The sequence below is a fragment of the Micropterus salmoides genome, unplaced genomic scaffold (genome assembly GCF_014851395.1).
Source record: "Micropterus salmoides isolate LMB-PRFRI ecotype aquatic unplaced genomic scaffold, ASM1485139v1 Ms_hic_scaffold_11, whole genome shotgun sequence".
In the NCBI taxonomy this organism is placed as follows: Eukaryota; Metazoa; Chordata; class Actinopteri; order Centrarchiformes; family Centrarchidae; genus Micropterus; species Micropterus salmoides.
In genome coordinates this window covers 17,044,597-17,057,855 of record NW_024040152.1, presented here as the reverse complement: position 1 = coordinate 17,057,855, position 13,259 = coordinate 17,044,597, and the positions used below count along the sequence as shown (strand labels likewise).

At 38.9% G+C, this 13,259-nt stretch overlaps 2 protein-coding genes across 4 annotated transcripts in view; one reads left to right on the top strand and one right to left on the bottom strand.

Annotated features, from left to right (window-relative positions):
* The window catches only part of adam22 (ADAM metallopeptidase domain 22), a 72,369-nt gene that overhangs the window by 40,063 nt on the left and 19,047 nt on the right, over positions 1–13,259 (top strand). For all 3 annotated transcript variants that reach the window (XM_038711469.1, XM_038711470.1, XM_038711471.1), the window contains exons 7-14: positions 7,126–7,192; positions 7,361–7,437; positions 8,039–8,113; positions 8,873–8,944; positions 9,973–10,139; positions 10,227–10,311; positions 10,533–10,623; positions 10,739–10,790. In XM_038711469.1, the coding sequence (XP_038567397.1) occupies positions 7,126–7,192; positions 7,361–7,437; positions 8,039–8,113; positions 8,873–8,944; positions 9,973–10,139; positions 10,227–10,311; positions 10,533–10,623; positions 10,739–10,790 (686 nt within the window). The remainder of the gene's footprint in view (positions 1–7,125; positions 7,193–7,360; positions 7,438–8,038; positions 8,114–8,872; positions 8,945–9,972; positions 10,140–10,226; positions 10,312–10,532; positions 10,624–10,738; positions 10,791–13,259) is intronic.
* Positions 729–6,721, bottom strand: cldn12 (claudin 12). Its single transcript, XM_038711481.1, has 3 exons — positions 6,561–6,721; positions 2,886–3,138; positions 729–2,789 (listed from the first exon to the last, which is right to left on the bottom strand). Exons 2-3 carry the CDS (start codon positions 3,102–3,104, stop codon positions 1,989–1,991), a joined length of 1,020 nt encoding a protein of 339 aa, XP_038567409.1. The 5' UTR covers positions 3,105–3,138; positions 6,561–6,721; the 3' UTR covers positions 729–1,988.

Below are 13,259 nucleotides of genomic sequence, written 5' to 3'. Positions count from 1 at the left end.
CATATTACTTCAAGCACTTTTATGTCCACATATCAAATACAGATTCTGAACAGGTCCACAGCTTTAACCACTTAGCCAAGGCTCACAGCTGAACAAGTGTAACATAAACCTACACAGAAAAACTGATTTTACTGAAATCTGATTTATTATAAAGTGAGAATGAAGCTGCTGAAATGCAGTTGTGTGGCATAATGGAAACATATTGTAGGCTGCATGCTGTATAACAGGATGCTGCATGTACAGGAAGTAGGTAAACACCTGCACAACATAATTCAACCTTTATGAATCTTCTATTGTAAAGGAAGTCCATGATGGTGCAGACTGGCATATGAACATGTGAATAAGGGGAGTACTGGCACTTCTATTTTTTATACTTCAAGCACTGGTCATCATGAAGGGATCACATAAGGAACTATAACATTTTATGATGATACATTTCTGGGAAACCAGAACCTCACAAGCCAAGTTTGATTTTCTCAAACAATTTATCGATTAAACGGTGTGGTAAAAGTGGAGACATAACCAGTTCACTGGAGCAGGTATGAGCGGACGCTCTCTCTCCCTGCTTGTAATTCAGTTTGTCTGAAATGCTGTTTTCTGCCAGGTGGGTGAGGATGGAAAATTTACTCACATGAATTCTTTCAGTAGAAATGAGATTGATGGTGTTATCTTTGTTGTTACAGTTAGTAAATTTATTTTTTTTACTGTAACCCCATTACATACACAGGAACACTTGATTTCTGTTTTAATAAAACAAATAAAGATTTACAGTTTCGAAAAACACAGACGTCGACATTGTAAAAAAAACACAATAAACACATTAGACTGAGGAAATGTTGATCAGCGACCATGATATGCACAACATCCAGAAGGCGAGATTTAATTGTAAATTAAATTTGGTTAACTTCAGTATTACAGCACTGAACAAGAGTATTACACTTCCAGCTAAGTTGGTAGAATTTGATCGTTTGTTTTTAACACAGTTCATAATTATGTAATAATATTGTAATTCTACACAGTAATCCAAATTGCTTAGTGTCATCTTTTTTGACATAAACATAAAAGTTTGCGTTACAATAAATGATTAAGTCATATATTAGAAAATACTAGAGGCTAGCAAAGTCAGTAAACAAAGGCAAAAGGTAACCAGCACAGTATTCACATAATTAGTGCATTAAAAACATTAACAGCTGCTCTTCACTGGGCACTGTGGCATTGCAACAATATAATAACAATACATGATACACAACAAACACAAGAGATGAGGGTCAGTTAGTAGTTGTCCATTCAGGACCACAGAATTTAAGGATGATTACAGGCATGTTCAGTAGTGATAACATAAAACCTTCATACTGTGTCCTTTACACAAGCAAAAGTGACAAGTCATTTGAGTGTGAAATTTGTGTCCAATTGTCCAACAAATGTAACAGAAAAATATATTTTTGCTAACTAGCTGTTACTAGCTTTTGCCAGCCAGCATAGAGGCTTTTCTAATCTAAAGTCAAGAGTGGGAACTTATATTAAGCCACATACCAAATGATAGTAACAATTAGTTTGCTAGTAAGTTGATCATTGGCCACTTAAACAAGTTAGGAGCTATTATTTAGTGGTCCTACTCGGCTGGTAGTGAAAAAAGCTAGTGGGTTGAGGTGTCCTTCAGCATATATCTGCAAATAACTTTATTTTCTTCCCTTTCTACAATACTAAGTTTAATAGTGTTGTTTGCACCAATGCTTTAGTGATCCAAGTTTTAAAGAAAACATGAATCAGATTCATGCAACTTTACTTCTGCTCAACATCCACAACTACCCTTGAAGTGGTTCCACTCCCCCCAGTTTGAGAACCACTGCTCTAGGGGCTGTATAAATAGCTATCATATTATTAAATTTCATCTATAATACTACAGTGTTAGTTTTATCATTGGTGAACTTTGTGCAGGTTCATTGACAGAAGCCTTCAATGTGCTGATGTTATCAGCCTCTATTTTCTTACTCTGTCAGCACGGGGATATCGATCTCTATGGCAGACATCCGTGAGCGAGAGGAGTAGCGGTGACCAGCGTAGCTGGATGCGTAGCCCTGAGAAGGAGCGTAGCTCTGTGCGTAACTCTGTGAGGGAGCGTAGCTGTAGGCCTGGGGCCCTCCCACCTCTGAACCATACCCATCTGGAGCAGAACTTGAAGGCATGTACACCTGTGGTGGTACAGGGGTGACCACACTTTGGGCATAACCCTGGGAAGGCACATATGGCTGGGTGTTGATCACTGTTGGAGGATAAGTCTGTGGTGAGAAGGGCTGAGGACCATAAACTGGTGATGGAGGATAGCCATTGGTAATGAGGGGCTGAGTGGACATAGAGGGAGGCATGGAGGGCAGGGGCAACCAGAACGGCGAAGGCAACTTTTTACACATGCAGTACCACATGAACATCAGCAGGGAAGCTAGCATTAGTCCTCCAGAGCAGCCTATCGATACATACACAGCAAAGCCATCAGAGAAAATGTTGTCATATCTGATGTTCATTTCCTTGGTGCGGAACAGGAACCACACTGAGGGTGCGATGGCTATAGCTCCGCCCAGGAACAAGAACATCCCAGCCACAAGGTGACAGCCTGCAGTGTTGACCAGGCAACTGATGGTTTTAATGTCCGGTTCTGGCTTGTCTGAGGCGCAGCAGGTCTTGCACATTCCTGCCATGCACAGCAGCAAGGCTAGAGAGCCAAACAGCAGGCCTGTAGGCAGACAGAACTGCAGGAGCCGCAGATCCAGCTGGTCCACTTTAGAATACCACTGGAGACGCGAGAAGACATGATTTCAGTTAGGATGGTTTAGGGCATAAAAGAAATGCAGCAAAAGCAGATGAGTGAAAATCTGTCAATGAAATACCTCTGAATCATAGTAGTAACATCCTGAATAGCCATCCTGTTTCACACATTTAGCCCACAGCCCATCATACACGCTGACATTCTTGGCATTGCGATTGAAGGTTACGAGTTTCGTTACACGCCACTGTGGGATTAACGCTGCCACAGCAATCCCTCCCACACACAAGAAGGCAATGATGAAGGCAAAAGCGTTGGTGGCGTGGATGTCCCGGCACGACATGATGGGTGCTGACAAGAGGCCACGAGGAGAGTTCCTGTTTGAACAGATAAAGACAAGAAGTCAGGCAGTGGAAAGTGATCTGGCCATAATGTGACCATAGTAATATTTTTTTCTGTACACAGAACTCCTGATCACAAAAAAAGGCATGGTTATACAAGTTTCTCTAAATGGCCCCATTGCCACTGAAGTAAGCTAACTGTGCCACAGACTGACCTAGCTATGGGCAACCCCCCTGTATTTCTATTCACCACAGCGAAGTTGACCCAATATCTGCTGTCCCTGAGAAACAATGCTCTCATTTCATTAACAAACAAAGTGGGAATGACTTGGGAGCTGAGCTTGCAGGGAAAGTGTGTCTATACTGCAGTGCATTACATAGACTGTACAGCTAAACAATGAGCAATTGAATTAGAGGTTTCGTGCTGGAGGTTTCTTTATGCGACAGCAGGCAACAGTGACTGACCATGGCTGTGTGGAAACTCCTATTTGTTTTTACATCATCCGTTCTAGATATTTACCTTTCGGTGAATTCGGACTTAACCCAAAATGCAGCTGCTCTGCTTTTAAGAAATTCAAAGAGACAAGATCAGATCAACCCTGTTCTGGCTGCTCTTCACTGGTCACCAGTCAGCTTTAAGTTGATTTAAGATTTACTGATTGTGTTTGATGCACATCATGAGCTGACTATTAGCTCTTTTGATGCACTGATGGTCCCATACAAACTAAAGTGAAGACTCAATTTTTTCAGACTGTTTATAAATATATCCTGATTCAAAACTAATGGTGAGCAGGCTTTCACAGTTTGAGCCCTTCAGCTCTACAGCTCCCTGTCTGAGGATGTGAGTCTGCAACATCTTTTAAATCATTACGGTCATTATACGAAAATGTGCCATTTAAAGTCCATCAGAGAAAAAAAAGCTCTTTAAATCTTAATAAACCATAAAACAAATAAAATATTATATAATTTAGTTTCCATAATATGTCTCATAATATAAGAATAAATCAATTTCTGTTTCTTTTGTTTTTAAAAGATTTTAATCACTTTTTTGTGCACAGCATCTTGCGGAAATGTTGAAAATGGCCTGTCCCTCAGTATGATTTTTCTACTTCTACTTGCTATTGAGGCCAAAAAAGTCAAACTGTCATACAAAAACTTAAACCTATATGAAGCCTCAAGTGTTGTTTCATTACTCATGAAGGGGTTTTATTCTTAATATGTGTAAAATATTGCAAAAAACAACAATTTAGTCGGGTCCCCATGTTGTTGTCAACCTTGTTACTTTTAAAAACACACCCTCAAAGCTAATGGATTGTTCCAAAAGTTGCATAATTTCCAGGAAGTGACATCACTTGCCTTTTTATGAAGTTTATGGTAAAAGTCAAGTAATTGTCACCTCCTTTAACCTCAATTTTAGAGTTACGTAATGTCTCACGGAGTGGGACAAGCTCAGTGTGTCAACCCTGTTACCACATAAACATATGTTAAAAAGTTATTTGTTAGAAATTTTAAATGTACATATAACATAACATTTAAGCCTCATGAATGATCACCATGTCGTGTCATGACATTTACCACAAGGCTAGTAGTGACTGGCAATAACATTTTTCGTCACCCTTGTTACCATTTCAGTGGTAACAGGGCTGACAAAGGTACATGCTTTTGTGTGTGTCCTGGAATTTATAATATCAGTGAGTCCATCATATCATTTTCATCACACTGTACATGAAAATATACTTTTCTTACCCAAAAAGCATTAATTGATGGCAAATGGACTTGGTTAAAGATGTTTTACCTCGAATCCAAGGGGCTTCTTCAGTTCTAATACTGGTGGGGATTCCCAGGTATTTTACCTCTGTGGGGCCATGATCAAAGTCATTAATACCAATTGGTGATTGGTGCTGCTGGCTTCTCGGCTAAGAAAAGTATACTTCTATGTACCCACAGGCCAAACTATTTCATTTTTCACATTTATTTGCAATGTAATTTTAATATGTTTGAATTAAACAATTGATATACAGTTAAATCTGTATCATCATCATAAGGTTGTATCATATTTTATTCTAAAACCTCTCAACAAATCTGTCTCCAATATACTCTATAGTAATACTAATTAGTTATTATAAATTAAAAGTTTAAGAATGTCCCATTATAACTCCATTACACCCATGACTGTAGCTTAAACAAGCAGTATAACCAATACGGTAACTGTTGTCAACCCTGTTACCGATGTGTCAGCCCTGTTACTTGTATAATATTCTAATATAATTTGAAAAATGAAAATAAAAAATTGTGAATTCAACTAATGGTACAAGTTAAGTCGAAGAGACCAGTAATACACTCAAAGAAATTGGGATATTGTTACTTAGTTTTCATAACGTTTTCTTAAAACAGAATATTTTGTGACAGTATTAATTGTAAAAGAACGTATTCACCCATGGATATAAGTAAACTAGTCAATATTCCCACTTTATTGTAACAAGTGGTGTCTTATCTGTCATAGCATGTCATATTTGTTCTAAATATAGATTTAAAACCTTTTCAAACAGTAACTCATATGTCGGTAACAGGGTTGACGAAACACACGTTGATTATGTGAAAATATTGTGTGAGATGGCACGGCACATTTTTCTTAGAGCTAAGGATCTACTGCATCCTAAAAGGGACTTAAAGACTTTGAAAACAGTACTTTGAAAATCAAACATTAAAAATGTAAAATGGCACGTTTTCGTATAATGACCCATTAACATCTATTAGAAAGCCTTCTATTAATGCTTGCCCCTGGTTTATTTGTTTATGGGTTTATTTGTTTATGTCTTATTTGTTTCATTTGTTTATCACCTCTCATTCACATTTATTTTGTTCAATATTTTATTCCGTTTCATTTCTTGTATTTAGTTGCAGTCAATGTTTACATCGCGGTAATACGTGACTAAAATACACCAGCAGAAGTCAATGATGACTGCATCATTCCATACAGCTGTCCTACACAAAGACCACAGCAATGTAATTATACAGACACTGGATACTAAACTCAAACCCAATTTTGGGATTACCTTTACACTATAACCGAGTAATAACAGCTATTTGTACAGCTATAAAGTTATTATATTCTCCGCTGGCCAGCTAAAGGCTGACGTTAGCCTTGCCAGCTAAGCTAACTGTCTGAGAAGTTTCACCAGCTAGCTAAGGTTAGCTAACTTACAATAACAGTAAGCTAACGTTAGCTCGTTTAGCCCGATGACATATATCAACAAGTGTGTTTGTTCAAATCTATCCCCGAAATATGAAAAAAATAACCAGAGCTGAGTGGTAGTAATGGACGGAGCGTTTACTATTGCATGAGCTAGTTAGCAAGCGGATGGCTAAAAAGTTAGCATTACAGGCACCTGTTGAGTCCCGAATTCCTCAATGTGGGGCTAAAACACGGCAACGACATTAAACATGGAGTACAATACCTTATATTTCCTGCAGTTCAATCGTGTTCACATAAAAGGGGGTGGCATTTCCGCCTGGTCCTCCGTTAGTTACACACCCAAACCAAAGCCTGAAGTACGTTACAGTAAGTTAGTTGTATGGGAGAGTAAACAGGATATGGCTTCAAACCACAGGCGCTGTTTCCGCCCTCAGTGTTGTCTCGCTGGTGATTCACGCATGCGTTGACGATATCCATGTTCAACAACGTTAAATCGTGTTTTCCTGAAATTATTTCCATTGTAGGGCCATCCTTTAATACAGTTTATGCGCAATGCGCAAGGTTCATTTACATAGAAACCATATGATATCACTATCCCTGTTTCTCTCCAATTACTTTATCAGATGCTCCTTGTCATCTACTTGGCTCTGAGTTTGACAGATGTCAATACAGATGAGATAATATCTGGATTTTTCTTAATTTGGTCACTGATCAAACTAAAGTACAATTTCCAGACACTTGACCTCAGGTGAGCTGCTTGAATCATATCTGCATATCAGACACTTGGCTGTGATTTGTGATTGAATTCCTCTTTTTGTTTCTTTCAGGGAGATGTCCGCATTCACATGATCTATAAATCTGCAGGGCAAGATGGATTAAATGATCTCCTCAATGGTAAGATAATGACTGGAGGCATGACAAGGAATTTATTGTACTGATTAATATTTATAAAAAGTAGTTAACTAAATGTTTACTTATTTATGTTAATAATTAAAGCTGTTTCTGGTTGTTTTGGATCGTGGATGTTGAATACTGATATCAATAAATGTTTCTGTTTCCTAGGTGATCTTCCAGAGCCGCCTTTTCCCAGCCCTCCATTTCCAGGCTCAAAAGTTGTTCACAGGAGAAAAAAGAGACAGGTATATTTCCTCTGCAAGCATATTTGTTGGAAAATCATCATCATTAGCAGAGGAATGCTGATGGACTCCTGTTTGTATGTTTGTTTCTGTGAGTCCAAGGTTAAGAGATGATTACGCTATGGCTGCTGTTTGTCCAAACCTGCTATTTTCTGCCTGTTTTTTCTATTTTCTGTTTTATGTTAATTCACAAAGCTTAAGAGAGAGCACTGTTTCCTCGCTCTCCTCCCACGTAACCGCTCACCACCCCTCTCTCTTCTTCTTCTTTAACATGAAATATTCACCTTGTGAGCAGAGGCAGCTTCCAGCCTCGTCTTTCCACAGACACAGTCAGATGTCTGCGGCTGCTTCTCATCTTTATTTGGAATTTGGAAAACAGAAAAAACTTGATTTAGCGTTGCAAAGTTCATCTATATTGATTTGTCGTTTCTTTTCTTTTCCTTTCTTTTCTTGGTGACGCATGAGATCTTTGTGTTTACTGTGTGTGCAGTTCTGAAATTGTCCTTGATGTTAAAAGGTCCCGGTAAAGGAAAATTGAAAACTGATTGAAAGGTATCTATCCGTCTGTCTGTTTTCATGATAAAACTGTGTTGTTTCTTCTCAGGCTTCACACGTGTCACGAAGTGTAGAAGATGAGACCAAATACATTGAGTTGATGGTGATTAATGACCATCTAATGGTAAGCTTTTAACTACACAGAAATGGTATGGATGTACAATCATAGTAGCCTGTATACTGTAAAATTATAAAATAGTAACCCTCTTGTATTACTCTGAAGTCTTCTGCCCAGGCATCACTATTAATTCATTAAATAATCAGTCCTGACAGTCCTGGCTCTTTTAAGAGGAAAGTTTTGTTTTATAGAACTTTATCTCTAATAATAGCACATTTTTGTTATGTAAATATAAATATACACAGGCAGATCACAATTAACCAGGACACACACACACACACACACACACACACACACACACACACACACACACACACACACACACACACACACACACATATATTGTTGTTGCTGTCTAGCGTCTTGTAATGCCGTTTGGACTGGTCCCATTTGGGTGCAGGACACTCAGACAGATCAATCAATTATATTACACATATCTTCATTTAAAGTATAAGACTGGCGTTGTTCATTGTTTTTCATTGTGTTTCTTGTGAAAAGACCAAAACCAAAAAATAACAATATGTTAGTTTGTCTAAATGAAGTACGTGCTTGCACTCTTGAGGCACTCCAAATACGACCTTTACTGTGCATAAAACAGACAGTTTTGACCCAAATGGGCCTGACTTAAATCCACTTGGACTCAGATGTGCAGATACTGACTCCTTTTATATGCTTAAAATTAATTTGTTCCAGATTGTAAATCCCATATTTATTTGTTTTCTTCCCCATCCCTCTGTGTGTCTCTCTCCCTGTATTTCTCCTCAGTATAAGAAGCATCGGCTTTCCGTTGGGCACACGAATAACTATGCTAAGTCAGTGGTCAATATGGCTGACATGGTAAGAATTGTATTGATCCTCTTCTTGGAAAGCTTGCCACAAGCACTCCCAGGTATTGGAGCTGAGCGCACATTGCACTGATTCCTCATTTAAACAACCTCACTCTCTACAGTCAAAACCTCTCCTGGCTCATAATATGCTGCAAGGGGCCATTAACCAGCCAGTTTTGAGTTTTCAGGTTTCAGGGGACTGATCAGCAGTGGCATCCCAACAGTACTGAGGGAGAGATTTCAATGTTTTATTTTTTGTAGCCACATCTGTGTGCTGTGCTACTGAAATATGACCGGCTACAGGGTCACGTCTGTAAACCGATAGGCTGGCGAAGCTGTGGAAAGGTCACGCTTTTTGTCGTGCCCTTGTAGAGGATCATATGAAGCAGACTCTATTTGGGAAGTACACATTGATTTCCATGTGCGAGTATAGTTGCCTTTTTACCCCCAGTGTACGCCATGCTCCCTCAGCACTGAGGCCACATTCACAGTGGCATCAGATATGTTAAATATTACAACAATTCCCTACAAGTAACAGTACACATAAATATACAGACAAAAGTAATAAGACTAATATGATTTTAGAATGACTCTTAATGTGCAACAGAGGTGGAGCAGATAGGGTGAGGTTGTAGGGGCTGGATTGGGATTAAACCGTGCACATATCCCTGACCACTTCCTCTCTGCTCTGTCAGCTTTTAGACTATTGGTATTCAGCTTAAACAAAGAGGCTTTGTGCTTGTCCTCTTCTCTGGTGTTTGTCTGGCCCGCTAGACCAATAGATTTCCATCTTATGAAAGCATACATTATTATTTGCCATCCAGTTTGCTCCCTCTTTGTCCTTCAGACTGTTACCCTTGTTGACTCCGTCTAGCCTGCCTGTGGCAGGATGATATTGATCACACTGACTGTTTGACGAACAGCTGGAAGATGTTGTGTGAATATGAGGCCTGCCAGTCAGTTTTAATATTGATCAGGACACTGAAGCTTGATGACATTCAGAGGATAACTTTAACTGATTTACTTTTAATTCCACAGATTTTCAAGGAACAACTTAATACCCGGATTGTGCTAGTAGCCATGGAAACGTGGTCAGCTGACAACAAGTTCAACATCGACGACGACCCCATGGTGACGCTGAGGGAGTTCATGAAGTATCGGAAAGACTTCATCAAGGAGAAATGCGACTCTGTTCACCTCTTCTCGTGAGTTGGAATATTTCAAAGGATTTTCTTGTGTTCTCGGCGCTCCAGCATCTTTTTTTTTTAAACATAACTTTCTTTTCTTATCAGAGGAAATCGTTTTCACAGCAGCTGGGGAGGAGCTTCCTATATGGGAGGGGTTTGCTCCCTGACTAAGGGAGGGGGAGTCAATGAGGTGAGTCTTTAAACACAAATAAATGTTTACAGATTTCCAAATAAAAATATTTCTCTTATTAAATGGCGCAATTCTGTGCATTTATTCCTGTTGTATACTGTAATTCCAGTTTTTATAGCTGTTTAGTTTATTTCATTAAATGAATTAATCCAACTTTGAGGGGGATGTAATGCCATTTATTTTCCCCAAACTGACGGTCTGTCTTTTTGTCTCTTCATCAGTACGGGAAAACAGATGAGATGGCCATAACGCTCGCTCAGTCTCTTGGACAGAACATTGGCATCTTTTCTGACAAGAAGAGGATCCTCAATGGTATGCAGTTAAACCTTAATGACACTTTATTTCTTACTTTTCTAGCACACAGTCATTTTTAAAGCCTCCTCTTTAGACGATGTGAACATGCACATTGTGTTTTTTTCCCCACCAGGCGAGTGCAAGTGTGACGATCGGTGGTCGGGCTGTATCATGGATGATGTTGGGTAAGTTACTTTTACGGTACATTTCCTCCATCGTAGACTTAACACCACAACAGAGACCGACTAGAATATATTTTCCTATGTATCTTGAAGCAGCTTGCAGCAGGTTTATTTTATTTGTAAGGAAAGATGTACAATATTAAACATAAAAGTTACCATTTGATGTATTGTACCAGAGTTACCTTATAGCTAAAGCTAATTTCTAGGCAGATCACAATTAACCAGGACACACACACACACACACACACACACACACAGTGTGTCAGTGTTGATATGCTGAAATTAATATTTCCATCCACTGGAGTGTTATTGTAGTTTGACAATTGACCACTAGGTGTCAACCTAGGTTTATTTTCCATTCCATTATTTATATAACTTCACTGGGCTTCCCACAGCAGTAATGTGTTATATAATCTACTGCTTGCTAAGATTAGAAAAGAGGTGATAAATCAGTCTGTGTATATTTTCTGTATTTTGCTTCATGCAGAAATCATGACTTGTTTGTCTTAAAATGCGTTTGTTTACATTTGTAGCTTGACTGTACAAGCTTAGTGTTGTGCCATCATCCGGATGTGACTGTGTGTTGTGTCTGCGATGTGTGTATGTGTGTATACCCCTCTTCTTAAATACTTCTCGCGTTCCCCCTCTATCCCGAATGGGACAGCAGGTGAGCAGAAGCTTGGCTAGAACGTTGCCTGTGCTGTTTTGAACCAACTGGCTGCCTTGGAGGGGTTGTCAGTCATCACAACCTTTCCCATTTCATCCAACAGCACTACAGCCGCTGTGGCCCCCAGCTTTTATTCAAATGATATGAACAAATACAGTTGGATGTCCCTTTATCATACACTGGCTGTATTTTTCATAATCATTTTGTACAGTTTCACATGCACTTTATGTGTATTCTTCAGTTATTGGCCGTTGTCAATGGTTGATCACCCAAGAAAATGTCATTAATTTGATTATTCTAATTATTGATAGGCCACTTCTTCCTCCTGCCCTTTGAAAGTCAGGACTTTTCATCAGTTCTTTTTGTCCATGTCTAACCGATTGATACAGTCTGCAATGTCATTCTCATCTTAGGCCAATATTTGTCTAACTCATTTCCCTGTAACAACAATACACTCCCCCTCTAACACTCTCTGTCCAGATTCTGCTCTATTGGCTTTCCATAATAAACCAGTTTTAATGTCATGTGCTCACATGACAGAGGACAGGGGACTCTGCGCTCTAATGAGCCTGTCACCTGTGAATGGACCTGGCCCAGATCTGTACTCCCTAAAATAAAGTCAATGGTATTTCAGACGCTTGTATTCAATGAGCAAACCTCAGTCATGTCCATTGACGGACGTTTCCTTTTTTATCCCCCAGCACCCGCATGTCTGATCAACCTAACCTGACCACTACTACTAACTCTTTTCGCACTTTTCACAGGATTTAACTACTATGTGTGTATCTGTGTGACTGTGTGTGTGTGTGTGTGTGTGAGTCGATTTGTCTTTTCATGTATGTGTTTATTCCTATATAGTGTGTGTGACAACTTATTGTGAGCATCTTAAATCCTAACTAAACCTCGTATTGAGCTACCAGATGGGACAGTCCTTAAAGAAAATAAATGCACAGTTCATTGTTGGAACATGCATTTCAATGGAGTCAGGATTTAGAATTGTTTTATATGTGTTATAATATATAATATATTTCCTTTCTTTTGTCTTCTCTTAATTAGAATATTTTAAATTGAATATTTCTGATCAAATAAATTCAAATAGTCGGAAATATACTGTAACAAGGACATACAGACGTTAGTCACCCTGTGCAATCCTGCAGTGATGCATAGGGTTTGGTATCATTCAAAGTTTACGATTCCAGTACCAAAACCAGTACCCTTAAAGTGATACCGATATCAACAGAGTATTGAATGAAGAATCGATACCTTGCATAAAATGCCACCTGTTGAAGCCATAGTAGTTGATTGGTAGCCTATTATTATTTTTATTGTTGTTATGACAAGCATGGTTATCTATTTTATATTTTTTGTTTCAAATAACTGTTACATAAAAGTATTGGGAAACTGTATCAGATCGCTCCTCATCCTAGTTAGGTCATCCTCATCTCATTTGAATGAGAGAGGAGGAGGGAAATAGTTTGGTTACCAAAAAAGTTGTGGGAAACAAATTTAAGGTAATTTTTTTATACCTGTGTTGAAAGTAAACGACGGAAAATTATTTTGTTAACTTTCTATCAATAAACTTAATTGAAAGATCTCTGCAAGTGCTTTTTCCCTTTATTGGTGAGTCGCAACTACACCTGAAGCAGCCGCAGCTCCAGCGGGAGCCTTTTTTTATACAGTTTATGGTGCAGGCACATAGTCGTTGTGGTGGCTGCAAGCAAAACCATACAAATAGTCATTTTTTGCCGCGATCTGGTTACAAAAAAAGTACTGGTTTGACTGGAGACGTTTCGATTCTACTCGAT

Bases quoted from the DNA above. Each gene is read 5' to 3' on its own strand.
- cldn12 (XM_038711481.1), bottom strand. From the start codon at position 3,104: ATGTCGTGCCGGGACATCCACGCCACCAACGCTTTTGCCTTCATCATT. The intron at 2,790-2,885 runs GTATTTCATTGA...TCGCGTCTCCAG, and splicing joins GTTACTACTATGATTCAGAG to TGGTATTCTAAAGTGGACCA.